This window comes from Fringilla coelebs (assembly GCF_963513975.1).
Source record: "Fringilla coelebs genome assembly, chromosome: 23".
NCBI lineage: Eukaryota > Metazoa > Chordata > Aves > Passeriformes > Fringillidae > Fringilla > Fringilla coelebs.
The window spans coordinates 1,287,552-1,306,974 of NC_140049.1; the positions used below are offsets into that span (position 1 = coordinate 1,287,552).

Below are 19,423 nucleotides of genomic sequence, written 5' to 3' on the forward strand. Positions count from 1 at the left end.
CCGGATTCCTCAAAAGATTCCGCTGATCAGTGGGGTGGGATAAAGATGCTGAACATTGCTTTATATTATTTGTTTCCTGTAAAGATGGTGGGGGAAAAAAACCTCCGAACACCAAAAAGAACCCACCAATAAGGTGGGATTTGGGGAATTTGGTCAAAAAGAATCTGCTGACCACTGCTGGAATGGAAAACTCAGCTGGCTTTAAGTTGGGGGAATAGCCAATATTCCCTTTTTTATTACTGTAATCGCGGTGTTTCTTAACAGCAGTAATCACTGTAAGGCTTTACCCAAATTATATTCCTGTTTTGCCCAGGCTGGATAGGGTTTGGAGCAACCTGCTGTGGTGGAAGATGCCCCAGCCCATAGCAGTGGGTGAAACAAGATTTTTAAGTTCCCTCCTAACCCTTTACATTCTATGATTCAATGACTTTATTGCATCCCACTGCCATGGGCAGGGATGGCCTCCTTAGGTTCGCTCCAACAGCTCCACATCATCCCCATCAAGGGGAAAGAGTCCGCAGCAGCCCGCTCCAGGTGTTTAATGGACGAAGCACTTTAGAACAAGCGACAAACGCCACTGAAATAAAAGTTTCGGACCTCTCCCCCCTCGGCGGCTCCGCGCTCCCTCAGCGCTTTCCCGCCCTCCTCCCGCCGCCCACGTGACCCGCGCCGCGCGCACGCGCCCCCGGCCCCGCCCCCGAACTACACGTCCCAGGGTGCCCCGCGGCGGCGCGTGCGCGGCGGCGCCCGGCGCTCGGGCCATTTAAATGTGTGTGAGGGAGCCCCTGAAATGGCCGCGCAGGTCGCCGCGGTGCCGCGGGCCCCGGAGGAGCCGCCGCCGCCCTCAGCGGACCGGCCCGCCCGGCCCCGCGGGCCCCGCCGCCGGCGAGCGGCACCCGGCGAGCCGCCGGCCGCCAAGCGGGCCCGGCCGAGCCAGCCGCTGCTGGCGGGGCCCGGCCCGGCGGAGCCGCTGCCCCCGCCCGCCCTCCCCGCCGCCGCGGGGCTGTTCACGTTCTCCCCGCTCAGCCTCCCGCCGCCCGGGGAGCGCCGACACCACCACCGGCACCACGCCGAGCCCGCCGGCCACAAGGCGAGGCGCGGCAGCCCCGCGGACGGCGCGGCGGGGCGGCCCAGCCAGCGAGGTGAGCGGCGGGGGGAGCGCGGGGGTCGCGGGGCCGGCGGGTGCCCCCGGCGGGCTCGGCCGGGCGGGCGGCGGCGCCGCGCTCGCAGCCCCGGGCGCACCTGTGGAGGGGAGCGGGCGGCGGCAGCGCAGCGGGCTCGGCGGCCCTGGTCCGGCCGTGTCGTAGCGGGCACGGCGGTGCTGCCCCGGGCACGGAGCGCGGGGTGGCCGCGTTGCTTCTGCTGCTGTCAGAATCGCCCTCATCGCAGGTTCTACGTGCGTGTGCTGTGGGAGTGAATGCTTCTTCACATTAACGTGTGAGGAGCTGCTGACTTGTTGGGCTTTTTTTTTTTTTTTAATTTTTAATGGTTGGTTTTAATAAGTGGCCTGAGAAGGGATCTCGTGATTCCGTACGAATGTTTCCAATGCGGTTGTCAGAGGATGGTGCCAGATTCTTTTCAGGGGTGCCCAGCAACAGGGCAAGGCAGAATAGCAATAAACTAAAACACAAGAAGTTCCTTCTCAACATGAGGAAGAATTTCTTTCAATGAAGGATGGCAGAGCACTGGAACAGGTGCCCACGGAGATCCTGGAGTCTCCCTGTCTGGAGATTTTCCACACCTGTGTCACCTGCTCCAGGTGACGCTGCCTTGGCAGGGGGGTTTCACTGGATGATCTCCAGAGGTCCCTTCCAGCTCGAATTATTCTGTGTTTTCTTTTATTGAAAGGCCAAAATATCTCTAGATTTTGGTGTGTGCTGTGTGCAGTTTTGTTTATTTATTTTTTTTAACAGTACGGAGTGATTGTTTTGGTTCTGCTTGGAGATTTGTTATAGTAAAAAGCTTCTTGGAGAGAGCAACATAGATAAAAAATAACTGCAAAAGCTACTGTAATTAAAAGTATAATGTGGGGAATTATGCTTGAGGAGTGTATGGGCAGGTTTTGTGCCAAAGAAACCAAAGATGCACTTGCTTACAGAAGTCAAGTGTGTGTGGAGTAAAGTCTAGATAGGAGTGTCTTAAGAACAGACAACACTAGTACCAGGAGAGGCTTTCTCCACTGGTTAATGCTTCCACACCACTGTGCTTGAATGCAGACTAAAAAAACTTCTGATTGTAAACCTCTAAAGTTTTATCAGTGTTTATCAAGCAAAAGTTTGGAGCAGTATGACTCTGTGGACTGATGTGTCACTGTGTCAGTTCTTCTAACCCAGAATTAAATTAGGCCTCTTAATGAAGGCTTAAACAGCATGAAAATGAGCATCAAAATTCCAGATTTGTAAAGGAAAGCTGTTTGCTCATCTGAAGCTCTTCACTGCCTGTCCTCAGCTGTAGAGGTAGTGCCTTTTGGGATGGGGCTGTGTTTCTTTTCCCGGCTATCCATTTTTATTTTGATTTATAATCTAATTAAATTACATATTACATTGACTGTGCCATGCTTATCTGTGGCCCCAGGTGACAGTGAACACCCCCACTGTTTTTGCTGTTTAATAAAGGTTCTGGTTCTGTTGTGGGATGTCTGATCATTTTAGAGTAGCTGAGTTATTGGCACTGCTGTCACTCTGCCTCACTGCAGAGCCCATAGTTTAGTGACCTGTCCACAGCTTCTTTGTGTTTGAGGTGCTGGAGGCCTTCTGTTTATTTAAAGGAAATAATTAAAACTATATTTCCTTCAGGATTGCCAGGCATTATTATAATGTCACTGTTTAGCTTCACTGAATACAGCAGTTACTCACTGTAATAGTGGGGCTCTGCTGTGTTCAATGCATCCAGCAGCAGCCAGGGCAGCTTTTATCCTGCAAACAGACAAGTGTTCACTGGAAGCTCCCAAATGCAAGGATTCCTCTGTCTGTTATTAGGATATGGCTTCAAAGAGGAAGATACTCTGGATTAAAATGTGTGAGGTTTTAAAACTATACCTGAAAGCAGAAATGCTTACAGTAAGAGACCTTTAACAACTAAATGATCTTAGAAATGTGCATAGGGAAGTATTCCCAACAGCACAGTGGTGGCATGAAATCCTTGTTTTAGTTGCAGCTTGGGATCTCTGGTGTGCAGGACAAACACCTGATGTGTGAATTGCACGTTCCTCAGTGAGTAAAGCAGTGTCTGTGCTCAGTGACTGAGCAAACCCTGCACTCCTCACATCCGAGTCCTGCAGCAGACCTCATTCCAAGAACCGTTGCAGTTGGCTTCCCAGAACAAGTGATACCGCCCTGCTTTTCCTGCTTTCTCTGAAATAGAAAGATCAGGGCCTTTGCTGTTTGCAAGGGCTGCAGCAGCACGGTGAAAACTTGTATTTCAGGTCCTAAGACTATTGTATGAAGTGAGGATTAAGCAATCAGCTCTTTCTTTACTCCATGACTAACTCTGTTCCTTACTCCAGGCTGTTATGAAGGTCAGCCCTCTCCAGTAACGAGACCAAACCAGTAATGATCCAGTTAAACACTGGTTACACTGAAGAACCTGGAGCTGCCTGTGTTTATCACTACACCCTTTCTCATAAAACAGTGTAACATGGTTTTTTTCTTTAATTTAAGTGCTCTAAGAGAATGAAGAGGGAATACCAATGTGCAGCCAGAGAAGGAAATTTCATTAGGACAAAGCCCAGTGTTGAGGGGAAATGGCAGAACTTTAGTTACTGCATCTTCAGTCAGGTGTTGCCTTCAGCAGCAGGTTGTTCTCATCCCCACGGCTATCCTGCTAACACAGCTCCTGGAGATTTATGGGCACTGTTGGATGAAATGGTTCTTTGATTCAGGCGCGTTAAAATCTTGTCTTGGCAATTGAGTTTGTAACAGCTGGGCCATCAAGTTTTCTAATTACCTTTGTCCCTTGCTAAATGTTTTTTGAATTAACTTTTATTCTTGAAAGAAGAACAACTTAAACTATTCCATTTTGCCTGACAGAACTACTTCTTTACATTTTATCTCCCAGCCTTTTAGAGGTTGATTAACCTCAAAAAAAACCCAAAAACCAAACCCAAACAACTGAAACAGGCTCTATTTCTTTCTTTTCTCCATTAACTGAGTTGTTAACTATATGACTGAGTCCGTTGATGTGATGGTTTGGATCCTTTAATTTTAAAAGATCAGCAATCTAAGCTTTACTTAAATGCTTTTACTTCTAAGTGTAAGTAAAGCTTGTAGCTCTTCAGTGCTACTCTGTTTGCTTGTATATCATGTATCCAAAATCAGGGAAGTGTTCTGTAATGAAAGTCTTAATGTTTAAATGTTACACATACTTGTTTATCCTCTTCCCCTGTACGGCACTGCCTTAAATGTCAGAAGTTATTAATGTGCTTAATTATAGATGCTCTGAAATACAGACTCCTTTTAAAGGTATTCTGATAAATCTGTTTAAAATGGAAGTATTTCTAAAATATTAAGCTTGAATTTTGGAAGGTTTCCTTAATTCAAGGCTTTATTTGTCTAATTATAGGTACCCTGACTTTTGACTTATTATACAACCAAAAATGCAATTTTTTACAATTGGTCAGTCTCCCTGGCAGATCCCTTCAGCAAGTGAGAGGCCTGAATTCTTTTGGGGTGAATATGCTGCAACTGCAGAACTCTAATCTTCTCTTTATTGTCGCTGCCAGAAACTCCAGATGAAAATGGCAAAACCCAGCGAGCTGACAGTCTTATTGTGAAGAAGATAAAGAAAAAAAAGAAAAAGAAACACCGGGAAGATGTGAGGGGAAAACGCCTGAAGATGTACAACAAAGAGGTGCAGACAGTGTGTGCTGGGCTCACTCGCATTGACAAGGAGACTCTGTCTCAAGGACAGTGTGACAACCTGGAAATGAACAAGGAATCCTTCAGGTACCTGAAGGATGAGCAGCTGTGCAGACTGAACTTGGGTATGCAGGAATACCGGGTACCCCAGGGAGTACAAACCCCCTTTGTGACACACCAGGAGCACTCTGTCCGCAGCAGCTTCCTGAAGACTGGCACTAAATTCAGTAACTTCATTCATGAGGAGCACCAGTCTAATGGGGGTGCCCTGGTCCTGCATGCCTACATGGATGAACTCTCATTTTTGTCTCCAGTGGAGATGGAGAGATTTGCAGAAGAGTTTCTTGCATTGTCATTCAGTGAAAATGATAAAAATGCAGCTTACTATGCTTTAGCCATAGTGCACGGGGCAGCTGCCTATTTACCAGACTTCCTGGATTACTTTGCTTTTAACTTTCCAAACACTCCAGTGAAAATGGAAATTTTGGGCAAGAAGGACATTGAAACAACAACAATTTCAAATTTTCACTCTCAGGTAAGAACTATTCAAATGCTAAAAGGTTGCACAATACCTAGATCTGATTAATCTTAATAACCCAGAGCAGACATGATTTAAAATAGGCAAGTCACAAATGTATTTTCTAATAAAGGTGATGTTAGGACTAATCTACTGTGCTGTGTATTCCTGCTTCTTCTGGAAGCTTTTCTGTGCTCCCTGGTAGTTGGTGAATCACACATCAGACACTGCTACCTGTGGCCTGAGGGGACATCTCCATTGAGCATCTTTTCTTCTAAACTTGGGAAATCACTGAGATTGTTCAAAACAACAGCCAAGTCTGTCAAGAATTGCATAGAGTGCAAATGCTAATACTCCTTCTCTAGTCCGCAGAGCTGGGCTTTGTTTTTGGGATCTTGGGATTTGGTTTTTTTGCAATGATGTTACTTTTCATGTTTCAGTATATCTGTTTCACAAGATTTTTAACATCTTAATTCTCTCAGTACCTTGCACTGTTTAAACTTTCTAACTTGAAGGGGGTTAGCGGATCTTTTTAATTGCCTTTGAAAAGGAGTTTTATTTTTGTTTACTTCCTCAGTTTCCATGGTAGGCGTAAACTAGTTTACATTCTGAAACTGTATCTCCATGTAACTTAAATAGATGCAACAGTAAAAACTGAGCTAATTTTAAGATTCCCGTATGAAAGTCTCTTGGATTTTAGTCTTGTGCTCAAACTCCGAAGTATCTATGAGTATACCACAAGATTACACCTTAGATAAAATTCTTTTTGATGGAATGAGGCTTCTTTCTTTTTAGTCTGAGAATGGATCCAAACTGCTGATTACCTTTAAGGCCTTTACTTGAGACATTAATTACATTTACTAGTTCACCTGTTGGGAGGTTAAATCTGAAACTCTGCAGTTCAGTATGATAGGAACACACCTTTAATAACAGACTTTGGAGTGTTAGTGCTTGTGGATGGGTAGATGGATCTCTGCAGGCTTTACTAAATGCTTATAAGCAAGATTTGCATTGGAAAAACAGTTAGTGCATTACAGAAAGTTAATGTATGGTCACTGTGGAATCTTTAAATAACATTAAATGAATAATTCTGACACTTGGCTTTTTATTTGGCAGTGATTTGCTGCTCCAGCACTTATTTTAACCAGCTCTGTTTCTTGGTGTAAGTAATTCTTTGTGTTGACAGAGCTGTGTCTGGGTGCAGAGCACCCCAAAACAATCTCTGGGCATATGAACCACTGCTGTGGGCAACAGCACTTCTGCACAGCACGCACCTGTGTGCTGCAGATGTCAAATGTGTCCACAGGTCAGGCTTTAAAGTTTTCTGTATTAGTGATTTATCTGTGTTCTTTAGTGTCCTGATTGCATTCTGGCTTGAGTACACGTGATGACCCCTGAGATGGCTAAACAGAGCCTCTGGAATGTTTAACAATTGCATTTTTTCTTGGTGAATGTTCTATGAACATGAATACTGGCACTATAAATACACGTGAGGAATGTATGGTAATAAATAAGAGGCTTTGCTGCGTTATAGTCTGCTGGTACTTCAATTAATTCTATTTTAAGTACTGTCTAAACTTGATTAAGATTGAGTCATGACATAAGGTTCAGTTGGTCTAAACCACTTCTCTAAACCCAGCTCCAGCATGACCTGGTTAATCCTCTCTGGCTGAAGTGTGTTAGTGCAGTTCCCCCTGAGCAAACAGTGCAGGGGAGCTGTCACAGGCAGCTGGAGCAGGGCTCTTCAGGGAATACAGATGATGGAAAAGCTTAAGAAACACAGAAATTGGTGGTGGGTTCACCCAGGTTTTGCAGGCTGGTTTGTCTTGGAATGGAGAAGGCTGCAATGCCCTACTCGAGGGCCTGGGTGGTGAACCTGGCTGATGTGCTCCTGTTCCTTGGCAGCTCTGGTGAGGCTTGAACAGATTGGCTAAGCTTCACTTTCTTTTCACCCTTCTGAATGAGAATTGTACAGTACAGAAGCACATCATAGTTGTGCTCTAGCAGATTAAACATGTTGCACTATTGTACACTGATTATTTATGATTAAGTTAAGTTGCCTCCATTTTGGGTTCCTTCTCTGTGTACGAGTTTGTTTGCTGCACTGACCTGTGCCAAGGTGTTTGGGAGCTTTAGGGAGTCTTGAATCCTGAAGATTCAGTGTTCAGAAATCAAAATTTGTTCCGTAAACTTGCAAGTTAATGTGACCTTTGGCTTGCACAACATTCAGCTGGTTTGTGTTTTTTTTAGAGAAACTGAATTGTAGTATTCAAAATAAGGACTTTAATCTGAAGGACTTGGTAAGTCTAGTGATAATTAACTGCCTTGCAAGATGAATTCCTTTGTTCTCAGGGCAGTGAGTTTATAGCAAAGCACTCCAATGTGTATTTGTTACATAAATGTTTGGTTTCAGTATCTTAAAATAATTGAGCTTCAGTGTCCTGTGGATTTTTTGCTTGCTTTGTCTCTCATTGGTTCTAATACTTCAGTGCTGGAGCTCGGCTTTAGTGTGGAGCTGTTCACTTGGGCTGAGAACTGTCAAGACTCAAATCACTGAGGAGTAATTTGTAAGCTTTCCTCACGTAAGGGCACACTTTAATTTGGAAGCTCTTTGCAGTGCAGCTAGAATGAACTCTTATTTTTCTTATCACTTGTTTCAGTACAACTGCTTCCACTCAGTGAATGGGAATATATTTAGAGTTAAAAAAACCACTTGTGCTTTTTATCCCAACTGATCAACTTGCCTGATGAATTCTCTCTGATCCAAAGAACAGTTACACTGTCACAGAGGGTGTGTGGGGGTTCTGGGAAGAGGCCAGGAAAGAGAATTGGGGAAATAGGTTTTGCATAAGCTGCTCTTCCTTCTGGGAAGAAGGTGGGAGAAGCAGCCAACAGGTGATAACTGAGTAAATTTTCTTACTCCTGCTGTTCAGAACAGGTTACTCTGTTCCTGTCAGCTTTGGTTCATGAAGCTCATCACAGTTGGATTTTCTGCCCCATGTGAACTCTGATTCTGGAAGGGCAATTTGGGTTTTTTTTTAGCAGTAGCTACCAAAATATGAAATGGAGAAATTAGGCATCTGTACTGCATCCTTCATTTGGTTTGTCACTAAAGCCATATAAACAATGCCCAGTGGTCCTGCACTATGTCAGATTTTAGTCAAGCATGTCACCCTTGCTGTGCTGGCATGTCACTGCCTTGTCCTTCAGCAGGAGCCAGCCTTGTGCTCTTACTTTCTTCCTTGTAGCCAAGGTTTTGTGTGGTTGGTTTTATAGCTGACTTGGCATGCTGAAATATTGTTGCTGTCAACTGATTCATGCTTTTCTTGCAACTGGAGAGAAACTTCAGAGACTTAACCTCATTTGTCTCCAACTGATGCCTCATCTGTGTGTCCTCTTCTCATCCTGTGCTGCTCACTTAACCCGTGGTGAGGCTGGGGTGCCTCAGGAACATGCAAATAAACACCAGCTCTGAGCCTCTGACAGGAAACACTGCCTCTGTCTGCTTCTGTTCTCACCCAAGTGTGGGACACACTGATAGGCACATGGTGCAGCTGAGAGAAAATGTCTCCATGAGCACTGGAGCTAATTTTGAATGTGCCCATAACTCACTGTGAGGGGGGGTGCACACAGCAGTGATGGCTGGGTGGCATTTGAAAGGGCACAGGCTGCCTGAGCTGTCTTACTGGCCCCATTGTCTTTTTGCAACAGTGAAAACAGTGGCAGTGACTGCTTGAGATGCACTGCTGCTTTTAAAGCAGCACAGGGAACAAATTATAGCAAGGGAGGTGCTGTGGTAATAAGTTACTGAATTCTGGCAGCCGTGTGAACTGGAGTGACCCCGGCTAAATTCCTAAACAAGAGTTGAACTTTAAACAAAAATAAAAAACACTGAGAGCAGTCCTAATGGATATAAGGAAGTGACTTCAGCTATTTCATCATCTCAGCTTTCTTCCCTGCAATGAGGCATGCACACAGGTGACTGTGGAGTGAGCGGAGCTCAGAGGGACTCTGGAGCACCTGGTGAATGAAAGGCCAAAGCAGCTTGCAGTGCAGCAAGCAGGGTGCTTACTCATGGGACACTAAACCACCCCATTGCAAAGGGAGAGCAAGGTGCCTGTTCTTTTAGATGTTTATTGCATCATATTGTTGAGACCACTGGCCTAACCTGTGTTTGCTGCTCAGAAGGAATTGAGAATGAGAGAGCTGCTGTGAATAAGTTTTTTATGGCATATTGAACTAGTAGACTACATCCCCTGTGATTGAGGTGCTCGAGATGAATAATACAGCCTGCTGGGGATTGCTGTGGGTTGGTGCGTGTTGTCAGTGTAAACATGTCCTGGGTTTACTTCTCAAGTGTGCATATTCCTTTAATTTCTGTTAAAAACTAGCAAAGCATTGAAATCCAGTGTTTCCCTAAAGTATTTCTTCTGTTTCCTTTATAACTCCTGAGTTCTTGTCTATTTTTCCTTTGTTCCAGTGCATTTAAAAAAAAAAACAAAGTTAAAGCTTCTAATTTTTCATTTCCTTTGAAAACATTACAAGGAAAAGCTGCATATGGAATTATAATTCATTTTAACTCATGACAAACACCTGTAAAATACTAGTGACTCTCACCAGGTGGTTTCAGTAACACAGAACTCATCTGGAAGGAGTCTGTCTCCACTTACATAAACAGTGCCAGGAGTTTAACTTCACTGGATAAGGACCAGAGCACTTCAGTCCTTAGTTTTTCTGTATGTGCCCAGAAAAAAATATTGCTATGGTGCTCCAGTGCTCCTGCTCTGAACTGCATTCAGCTAATAGAGTGAGCTAAACTTGAATAATTAAGAAGTGAAATATCTATGGCTGCTGCTGGAGGATAAAATTGCAGCAGTAACTCTATTCTTCCTTTATTAGTCTCTCCTAATTTACCTTAACAACTGCATGGAGTAATTTAATGACATCTGGTTTGCTGGCTAAACATGCAAAACTGAAACTAAACTTAAAGCTAAGCTGCTACTGCCATGTATCTTTAAGTGGAGTTCTAAAATGCATCACCCTGGGTGAACATGACTGTTAAACTGCACATTTACCAGTAATTGTCTGTACTGTCCCACCACTCAGCCAGGGGGAACAGCTGGAGTTTTTCACCCCTGGAACACTGAAGGGTGGTGGAAGGCTGGGGCTCAGCCACAAGGGGCTGTGCAAAGCAGACTTGTGCTCTGTAGAACTTTTGCTCTGTAACCTCGGTTGGCTGTGGTGTCTGCACAGAACCTCCTCTGTGGCCATATGGCACGTTCTAGCTGCAGTCCATAGGATGAGGCTGCAGAACACTGGAGTCTTGCCAGTGCCTCTCCTCTGGGAACAAGAAATTTGCAAGAAAAATTTCCAGATGACCCAGCAAAGTGGGACAGTCTGTGTTCTAGGGGATGTCCATGAGCTGTGAGATTAAAGTGTTTCTGACCCCAGCACTGACAGCAGGTTCTACTGCAAATGGTAATCCTAAAATTCTTCTCCATGAGCACTGGCTTTCCAGCTAAACCCCTCATTTCATCTGGTTTTTGTCCAATTTCCTGTGTATGCTATCACCAGAACCACTGCATGAAAGACCTTGAGGTTTTTCACTGCAGGCCCAGGGGAAGGACCTCAGGGACAGGACTGAAATGAGGAATGTGCATAGCCCAGGAGCATCCGGTTTGAAATGTAGAAGCAAAAGTCCAAATGCACAAACCAGTGGAGAGTTGAAGCTTGCTGGTGAATGACTGAGTCACAATGAAACCTTGTGTGGTTGTTTTCTCAAGTCAGCCTGGAAGTGTTGAATTGTTCCTGAATTAGTCAAATATTCACTTGCTGTTATTCAGACTCCAGAAGGATTTCCTGTCAGGAGTACAGACAGGAGTCCTTTCTTTCTCCTCTGTTCTAAACAGTCCCCGTGCATATTCCCAAAGGCCCATCTGCTGAAACAGATGTAGATGAGTCCAGGATTGATTCCAGCTGTGTTAGATCAGTCTCTTCTATCCTCCTGGGAGAGAACTAAAGCTGTGCTGGTGTTGTGTCTCCTGTCTGGCCGCAGGTCAATCGGACGTACTGCTGTGGCACCTACAGAGCAGGACCCATGCGCCAGATCAGCCTGGTGGGAGCAGTGGATGAAGAAGTGGGGGACTACTTCCCAGAATTCCTAGATATGTTGGAAGAATCTCCATTTCTCAGAGTAAGCAGTAATTTGTAGTGTGTTCAGAACACTGTAGATATTTAAGGAATTGTTAGGTTTTTAAGTAATCAGGAACTGTAAGGTATTTTCTTTATTGATGTGCTTACTTGAGCCACTGAGGTTAATTCTTTCCTGTGTCCAATTGAAAGGCATGGAATTAGGTGGCTAATTAAAAATAATCAGGTTTATTATATATACTTGCACTACATGCACTTCTACTTCCCTAAAAATTATGCTTAATAAAATTAGCTTGGAATATCTTTTACCTCTCAAACTTACTTAGTTTCAATGCAATTCTTTTGACAGCAGATTTGAACCAGTTTTACCAAAGGCATCATTTAATTTTTCTATCTCACCCAGTGTTTTGTGTTATGTGTGTTTTGTGGGTTGTTTTGTTCCTGTTTTCTTTTAGATGACTCTGCCCTGGGGGACTCTTTCCAGTCTCAGACTGCAGTGCAGGTCCCAGAGTGATGATGGGCCCATCATGTGGGTGAGGCCAGGAGAGCAGATGATCCCCACAGCTGATATGCCAAAATCACCCTTCAAACGGCGCCGGTAAGGTTTGGGTTTCCTTTTGTACTCGAGGTAAAACTTTGCAGTTAAGTCTGTGTCAGATTTGAGAACAAAAGCAAAATGCTTGATGTGTAACTGGCTCTTCAGAGGACTAATTCAGATTTAAGTTTCACTTTCACTTTGTTTCTAATTGGCTCAGCTGATAAAGCAAATGGTACCCGTGATGGTTATTTTATTTCACGACTTCTGACAGTATCTTTCAGTACTTCTCACGAATCCTAGATCGGTGCTTTAAGATTAAAAACCTCTTTTTGTTATCCTGGGGGAGACTTAATTCATCTTATTTCTGTGGCAAGAACCAGTTCGGTGGTGAGGGCAGGTGGAATTCTGTAAAACAGCAGAGATCCTACTGCTTGTGCTGCCTTCTAATGTCAGTGCTAAAGCACTTTTAACATGCCTGCCCAGGAATTACTGGGTATTCTTGCTTTCTGTCTCTGAAAGCGTGCTCTAAAACAAATTTCAGGAGATTTGGAAGCATATTTTAATTGTTGTTTCAAGAAGAATTTTTGGATGTACTCCCAAAAAACTGAAGCTCTATTTTCCATACTGGTACCTTCTTGGAGGAAGTCTTTCAGCACAAGTGAACACAAAAATTTTATGATTTGATTTGTTTTGTAAAGTTTCATCTTGCAACCTGAATTGTACTTTGCTGGTTTTGTTTCAATCTTTCACCAAATCAACACCTAGAAAAAAATCAGAGGGAAGCACTTTGTTCCCTTGAAGCCTGCAGCACCCAGAATTCTAAGAATATTCCAGTACAAACGTTACTTTTTGAGCAGCAGGGACATTTTTAGTGTGTGTTTTTGTGTCTTTGCAGGTCCATGAACGAGATCAAGAACCTGCAGTACCTACCTCGGACCAGCGAGCCCCGCGAGGTCCTGTTCGAGGACAGGACCCGAGCTCACGCTGACCACGTGGGGCAGGGCTTTGACTGGCAGAGCACAGCTGCTGTTGGAGTGCTCAAGGCTGTGCAGTTTGGGGAATGGTAAGTGCTGCTGGGATGCAGTTATTCTTTGTTCTAAAAAAAAAAAATATCCTTGCAAAACAAACCTATTCAGAAATGGTTTAAACCCTATAATGAGACAATGGCTGGAACTGTCTGCCCAGGAGGTAGTAGAGTCACTGGATGTGTTGGAAAATAAAGCCTGGATGTGGCACTCAGAGCCATGGTTTAGTTGATGAGGAGGTGTTAGGTCATGGGTTGGACTAGATGATCTTAAAGGTCTTTTCCAACCTAGTTAATTCTGTGATTCAAAAGCTGCACAGAGCTGAAAACCTCAGGCTGTGTACCTCCTATTTTTCCATCTTGAAGCAGTAAAAAATTTGTAACAGCAACTTGCAGAATATTTTAGTAATGTACAAAAGCCTTAAACTTGGACCATCATCCTTGATTATTCTTTTCCTGAGCAGGTATATTAATTCTAGCTTTTGTAACTGTAATCTAAGAGCTCAGTGTAATTAATTTCACAGCTGCAGTGCTTTCTCAGGTCATGCACCCAGGATATTGCTGTTGACCTTGCAGAGAAACTGGACTTGCATCATTGTAATAGCTAGAAATTACATTGGAAACTGGATAGCATCATTAGCATTAGAATAAAAGATGACAATATTTCCTATACTGTTGAATAAAATTCCTCACTGCTTCAACTTCAGTGTGACTTTGTAATTTTACATTTTTCCCTTAATACAGAATTATTCTGTCCAATTATAGAATGGAAGAATTGAGGCAAATAGTGGTTCCTAGAACACAGAACTTTGACAGTGGCAGTTTGAACCTGGGTCTCAGGCTTTTTGGTGTATTGTCCATGCAAACATCCCTTCTGTTGTGAATGCAGCAAAAATTGTGAAAGAAATAAGGGAAATATGTGTATTTTACCTCTTTTTCAAAATAGTACACTATTGAGAAGTGTTGAGACTTTGTGCACAGTGTAACACTCAAGTAGGTCATTGGTTCAATGAAGCTTTCTGCTGGGAAGAGCTGGAGTGCTCTGTAGCTCAAATACTTCAAAAATTCCTGGAATTCTCATTTTTTTCCTAGGAGTGACCAGCCTCGTATAACCAAAGATGTGGTTTGTTTTCATGCTGAAGACTTCACTGATGTTGTGCAGAGACTTCAGCTGGACCTGCATGAACCTCCAGTGTCACAGGTATCAAATCTTTCCTCGTGACAGCTCATTCCTGGTGTTTTGGAGGAGTTTCTGACAGATTCCAGCTTCTCCCTAAAGTCAGCCCTTTTGTATCCCCTCAGTTCTCAGCTTTCTTGGGTAAATTTCGTTGTGTTTCAGGATAAATAATTCATTTGGAAGGGACCTTTTTCTTTTCCTTTCCCCCAAGCTGGAGTTCATGCTGTGAGTCCCAGGGTGTGCTATAGAAACAATCTGTTGATTGAGCCATGTGTGCCTGCTCCTGCTTTTTCTGATGTCTGGTGTTTTCTTAGGCTGTGGAAGCATCTGAACTCAGTCCTTTCAGCCCAAACAATGCAGGCCATTGTTGTTTTTAACTATGATTATAGAAACCTCCTCATTCTCCTCTCAAGATGTCCTCTCAAGACATCAGAGAAACTGTATTTTAAAGTCCAGTTTTCATTTGAATTTGAAGTTTTACCCATGACAAGGAGACATTCTGCTTTAGACATGAATTCACTTGAAAATAGGAAGATGCTGGGTTTTTGAAGAGTTTCCCACTAACTTTCCCATCTCTCCTTCTCCCAGTGTGTTCAGTGGGTGGACGAAGCCAAACTAAACCAAATGAGACGGGAAGGCATTCGCTATGCTAGGATTCAGTTGTGTGACAATGACATCTACTTCATCCCTAGAAATGTCATTCATCAGTTCAAAACAGTGTCAGCAGTCTGCAGCTTAGCCTGGCACATCAGACTCAAACAGTATCACCCCGTGGGGGAGACTTCTCCAAAAGCAGAAAGCAATTCAAGCCTGAACAGTGATGTTCCTGGAAACACAGAGGCAGAAGGTGAACCCCAAGGTGTGAGTGTAAAAATAGAGTCTGAAGAACCAGGTATAGAAATTCAGCTTACCCCAGGGGTGCTCTCCTCCTCTGTTTCTTCAATATCAGGACTTGTGCAACCAGATCAGGTGGCCCAGCCCCTTCCAGGTTTTAAAACAGAGTCTGATCAGCAACACAATCCACAGGATCATGCAGGCTCTTCTGTGTGATATGTATATATTCAAACATTTTTTAAACAACTTTTTAAAATTTTGATGTGAAGTTATAGTTTTATAACTGGCTTATGTTTTATTGGAGAAATCTTGCCTATAATTCTATAAAGAAAGGTGACATTCCAAAATGTCAAGCATATCTTTTTTACACAGATTATGCAAAATTCAAGTTGTATTTTAACCCCTTAGTACAACCTGTAACAGTGGTCTACCACTTCTTTCTGTTTAAGTAAAGAGATGTTGAATATCTTCTCAAAGTCAGATTGGAATTCCTCCAGGAATATGAAATGATTGAACTCCATTGGTCAGTGTTATTTCCCTACTTTTACTTTATCTCTAATCTTCACCAGAAAGTGATGCTTTTGTAGAAGACTTGCAAAGTGATTTCCCCATCTCATTTTAATTGCTTAAAAAAGTAAAAAAAAAAAAAAAAAAAAGGAAAAAGAAAAAAAAAAAGAAAAAATAGAGAAAGCACAGCACTTTTGATGATTTGTGGAATTTTTGGTATGTCTGTTCTTGACATGTTGGTTTATATACAAGCTATAGAAATTGATGTTTCTTACAGTTCCTACAAGGGTGACCTGTAAAAAGAACTGAAGCAAGTGTCTGATTCCTGTTGAAATGCAATGACTTACTGACCTAACACTTCTCATAGCACTGCTTATGTTGTTTGGTGTGGGGGTTTTTGCTTCCAAAATACATCTCCCCTGAATGTGATAAATGCTAGTGTCAAAATTAGAGAACCTCTTGGTAGTCTTGTGGAGGAAACTGCTATCTTTGAGCACTTTAAGGCTTTAAAATACTTAACCAACTTGGCAGCTTGTTTTGATCGGGTCGTAACGTGTCCAATGGATCCACACTTTCCCTTGTACTGATGCACTTATTATAATAGGCATTGAGCTGATACCTGACTTCCTAGAATAAGGACAGCCTTACTGTGTAAGTTCTGTATTAGTATTTCACAATAAAAAGTATTTTGGCGTTGGACTGCTTTTTCCATGTGTAGCTCCTGGGTGCCCAGTTACTGTGGAAAAATCAGCAGCACGTGCTCAATGTGTAGAGTGTCAGCTATCAGCAGTTTTTAAACAATCTTTCAATATTTCTGGATGTTAATGTGTAACCTGTATTTGACTTTCACTCACCCCATTTATTACTGCCCTTTCCAGTCATCAGAAGGAAAAGTCCCTTTTCCCTCCCCCCTCCCCACATTTAGAGTACAAGTTGGGGTTTGGTGCAACTTAAGCTGTCTCCAGATAACTTTATTTGTTCTAATCCTCACTGGGGTAGGAAAGATTTGAAACACTATGTTAGACTAGACAAAAGCAAAGATGCTGTGTTAGTTCTGGATGCATCTTTTTAATATCAATTATTACTCTTCTCTTTATAAGGGTCTCTAAAATATGTTAATCTATTATAAATCTTACTTTGTGCAATATTGTTTGTGTAGGCTTTTATATACATATTAGCACCTCAGTGTAGAGGTCACTATTTTAAACTGATAGAGAAATAATCCTCAGAAGATACTGCAGTGATTAGTTAGAACCTGTATTACTCCTTATGTGTATGTATGTATTGTCTTCGGTACAAAAATGAGGACTAGGAAATATTTCAATTTAAAACTAATTTACAGATTGAAGTGGTAGTGACTCGTTTAGTAATCTGTGTAAATAAGGTGTTAGAATGGAAAGCTTTTATGATGAGAAGTAATGTGATTCATGCAGGGGTGTAATTTAATCTTAGCAGAAATTCTAGATGACTCAGCGCGGCTCAGAAAGGAGCCGTCAGTTCTCTGGTGGGTTTTTTCCACTTTTTATGTTGAGAGGAATTTCATAGCTTTAAGGGTTGTGCAAAGTAAAATTCCTCACAGGCAATAGTGGTTTCAGTTCATCCTTCACATTCAAAGATTCCCCAGGGGTGTTCTTTCCTTTTGACCAAGTCTGCGAGTCTTCCACGTGCCCGTTCTGCCTCTCCCGTGCTGCTCCCAGCCCTGTCCCTGGGGTGGCCCTTCCCTGGCAGCCAACTCTGATCACTCAGGAACTGTCACACCTGCAGGGGCCACAGCAGCTTGCAGAGGCAGAGCAAACAGGGTGAGAGCCCCCGTGCACCAGCCTGTTTATTGGGAAAACTGGGAGGGAATGAAGAGAGAATCCATTTGGAAGTCCTCTGTAAATTCTAATAGCATGTTTGCAAGTGGATGAAGCAAGACTAGGGTGGTCTGTGCTACTTTCCAAGCTGTAGCTTTAGTGAAATCTATGACAACAGCCTGAAATAGCTGGAAAATGCTCTCACTTCCTCTTGCATGGAGGGACATGACCAATAGCATCATGCTCTCTGTGCTCTGCTCGGTTGCTAACTTAAACCTAATGTCAGATTTAAATGCACATAAATAAAAGTATCTTTGAATGACCTGAATGTTGCTGATGCTATCCTATTTTGGTAGACTGAGGGAGAGAGGAGCAAGCTGTTTGAGAATCTCTTACTAAATCCATGCTCAGCTTTGCTGTGCTTTAACCAAACTGGCAGACTTTCAAATTCCACCTCAACTCTGGATGTAAAGTGTGAGAGGGATTGCTTGGGAAGCTGCTCAATCTCCAGCCATTGCTTGCTTCAGTTGCCCAGAACAAAGCCTTAATGGGACAAATGCAAATGTTTTCCAGCCCAAGGCCTGTAGAACACTGACTTTATGAGCTAGAGCAGTTTAGAGAAGAAGTAACAAGTTCAAGCCATTTAGTGTTTGAGCAGAACAAATCCAGTAAATATTTCTGAATATTTCATGTTAAATAGCTGCTATTTGAATTTCTCCCAAGATTCCATAAAGCAGGCTCCTCAATGAGCTTTGATTTGATGTGATTTTTGGAGCCACATTTGATGGCTTGTTCTAAGGCTGAGGAAGTTGGGGCTGTTCACTGTGGACACCTCAAGGGAAATGGGCACAAATCAAAAGAGGAGGAATTTAGGTTAGAGATAAGGGAGACATGTGATGGGTGGTGAGCATCTGGCTGCCTAGGGAGGCCGTGGATTTTTCAAAGCCAGGTTGGGCAGCCTGGCCCAGTGGGAGGTGTCTGCAAAAGGCAGGGAGTTGGGACTGGATGAGTTTTAAGGTCTGTTCCAACACCTTAACTTTCTGTTGCTCTCAGTGGAAAGCAGATACAGGACAGTTCCTAAATCCAAATGTGCTGGTCAGTTCTGCAGATCCTCAGCTCCATTTATGAGGGTGTGCTCTGTGATGTGTGTCAGGTAGAAACACTCCAGCTGTGTGCTGGGGACAGCTGTCACTGACCAAGCGCTCTGTGAGACAGGGCTGAGGCTTAGGCTGGACTTTCAATCAAGTGCTGGTGACTGAAACATCCCAGGGCTAAGGTGGCTCAGCCGTGCTAGGAGTGGACCAGCAAATGCAGTGTGAATTTGGTTTCCTCTCTCCTCTAGACAAGCTCCAGGTTCTGCTCCAGAAGGGGGGGACACCCCGAGGTGTCCCCAGGGCATCCTAAGGGACACTTTTCACAGCGTCCTGCTGTGCCCTGCCAGGTTCCCTGCGTGTTACAGTCCGGGCAAATTGTCAGAGCTTTCCCCCAGCAGCTGCACTGGCCCAGGGTAGCTGAGCCTGGGCAGCCCCGAGGGCTCCTTCCCTCCCCCCGAGCCTGGTGTGTCCCTTCCTGCGGGCTCCGAGCAGCGCCCAGGGCACCCCGAGCATCCACCACCCGCTTTTCCTGATTTCCGTACAACATGTAAAGATACCCACTCCTGTATTGCTGTTTCGTGATTTAATTTGATTTGATTGGCAGCTACGATTATTTTTTTCTGTGGTTTAATTTATCTAAGGTCTCTGCCTCCAGAGGACGTGTACAATTGCCTGGACGACTGTTTGCTTTGTGCGGCCTTAGTGTATTTATTGACATTCGCGCGTGTGCGGGGGCGGTCCGCGCCCCCCGCGCCCCGGTAGCTGACTGTACACCAGTGTCAAACTGTTAAGCTATTTCTTTGTAAAATAGTCCTGCGGAATGCATAGAATTTTTTTCCTGTAAAGTATTTTTTTAATAAACAAAAGTCTGATTTTGTCCTTTACCCGCCTGGGCGCTTCTTTCCTCTGCGGTTTGAGGGGGGTCCGGGC

General features: G+C 43.8%; 1 protein-coding gene across 1 annotated transcript; it reads left to right on the forward strand.

The window, feature by feature from the left end:
• Positions 1 to 790: 790 nt before the first annotated feature.
• Positions 791 to 19,331, forward strand: RSBN1 (round spermatid basic protein 1; the record flags this gene model as incomplete). The annotated part of the gene is made up of 7 exons (XM_084220782.1): positions 791 to 1,142; positions 4,721 to 5,391; positions 11,429 to 11,566; positions 11,979 to 12,121; positions 12,957 to 13,124; positions 14,178 to 14,286; positions 14,851 to 19,331. 7 exons carry the CDS (start codon positions 791 to 793, stop codon positions 15,310 to 15,312), a joined length of 2,043 nt encoding a protein of 680 aa, XP_084076908.1. The 3' UTR covers positions 15,313 to 19,331.
• Between the last annotated feature and the right edge of the window lie 92 nt (positions 19,332 to 19,423).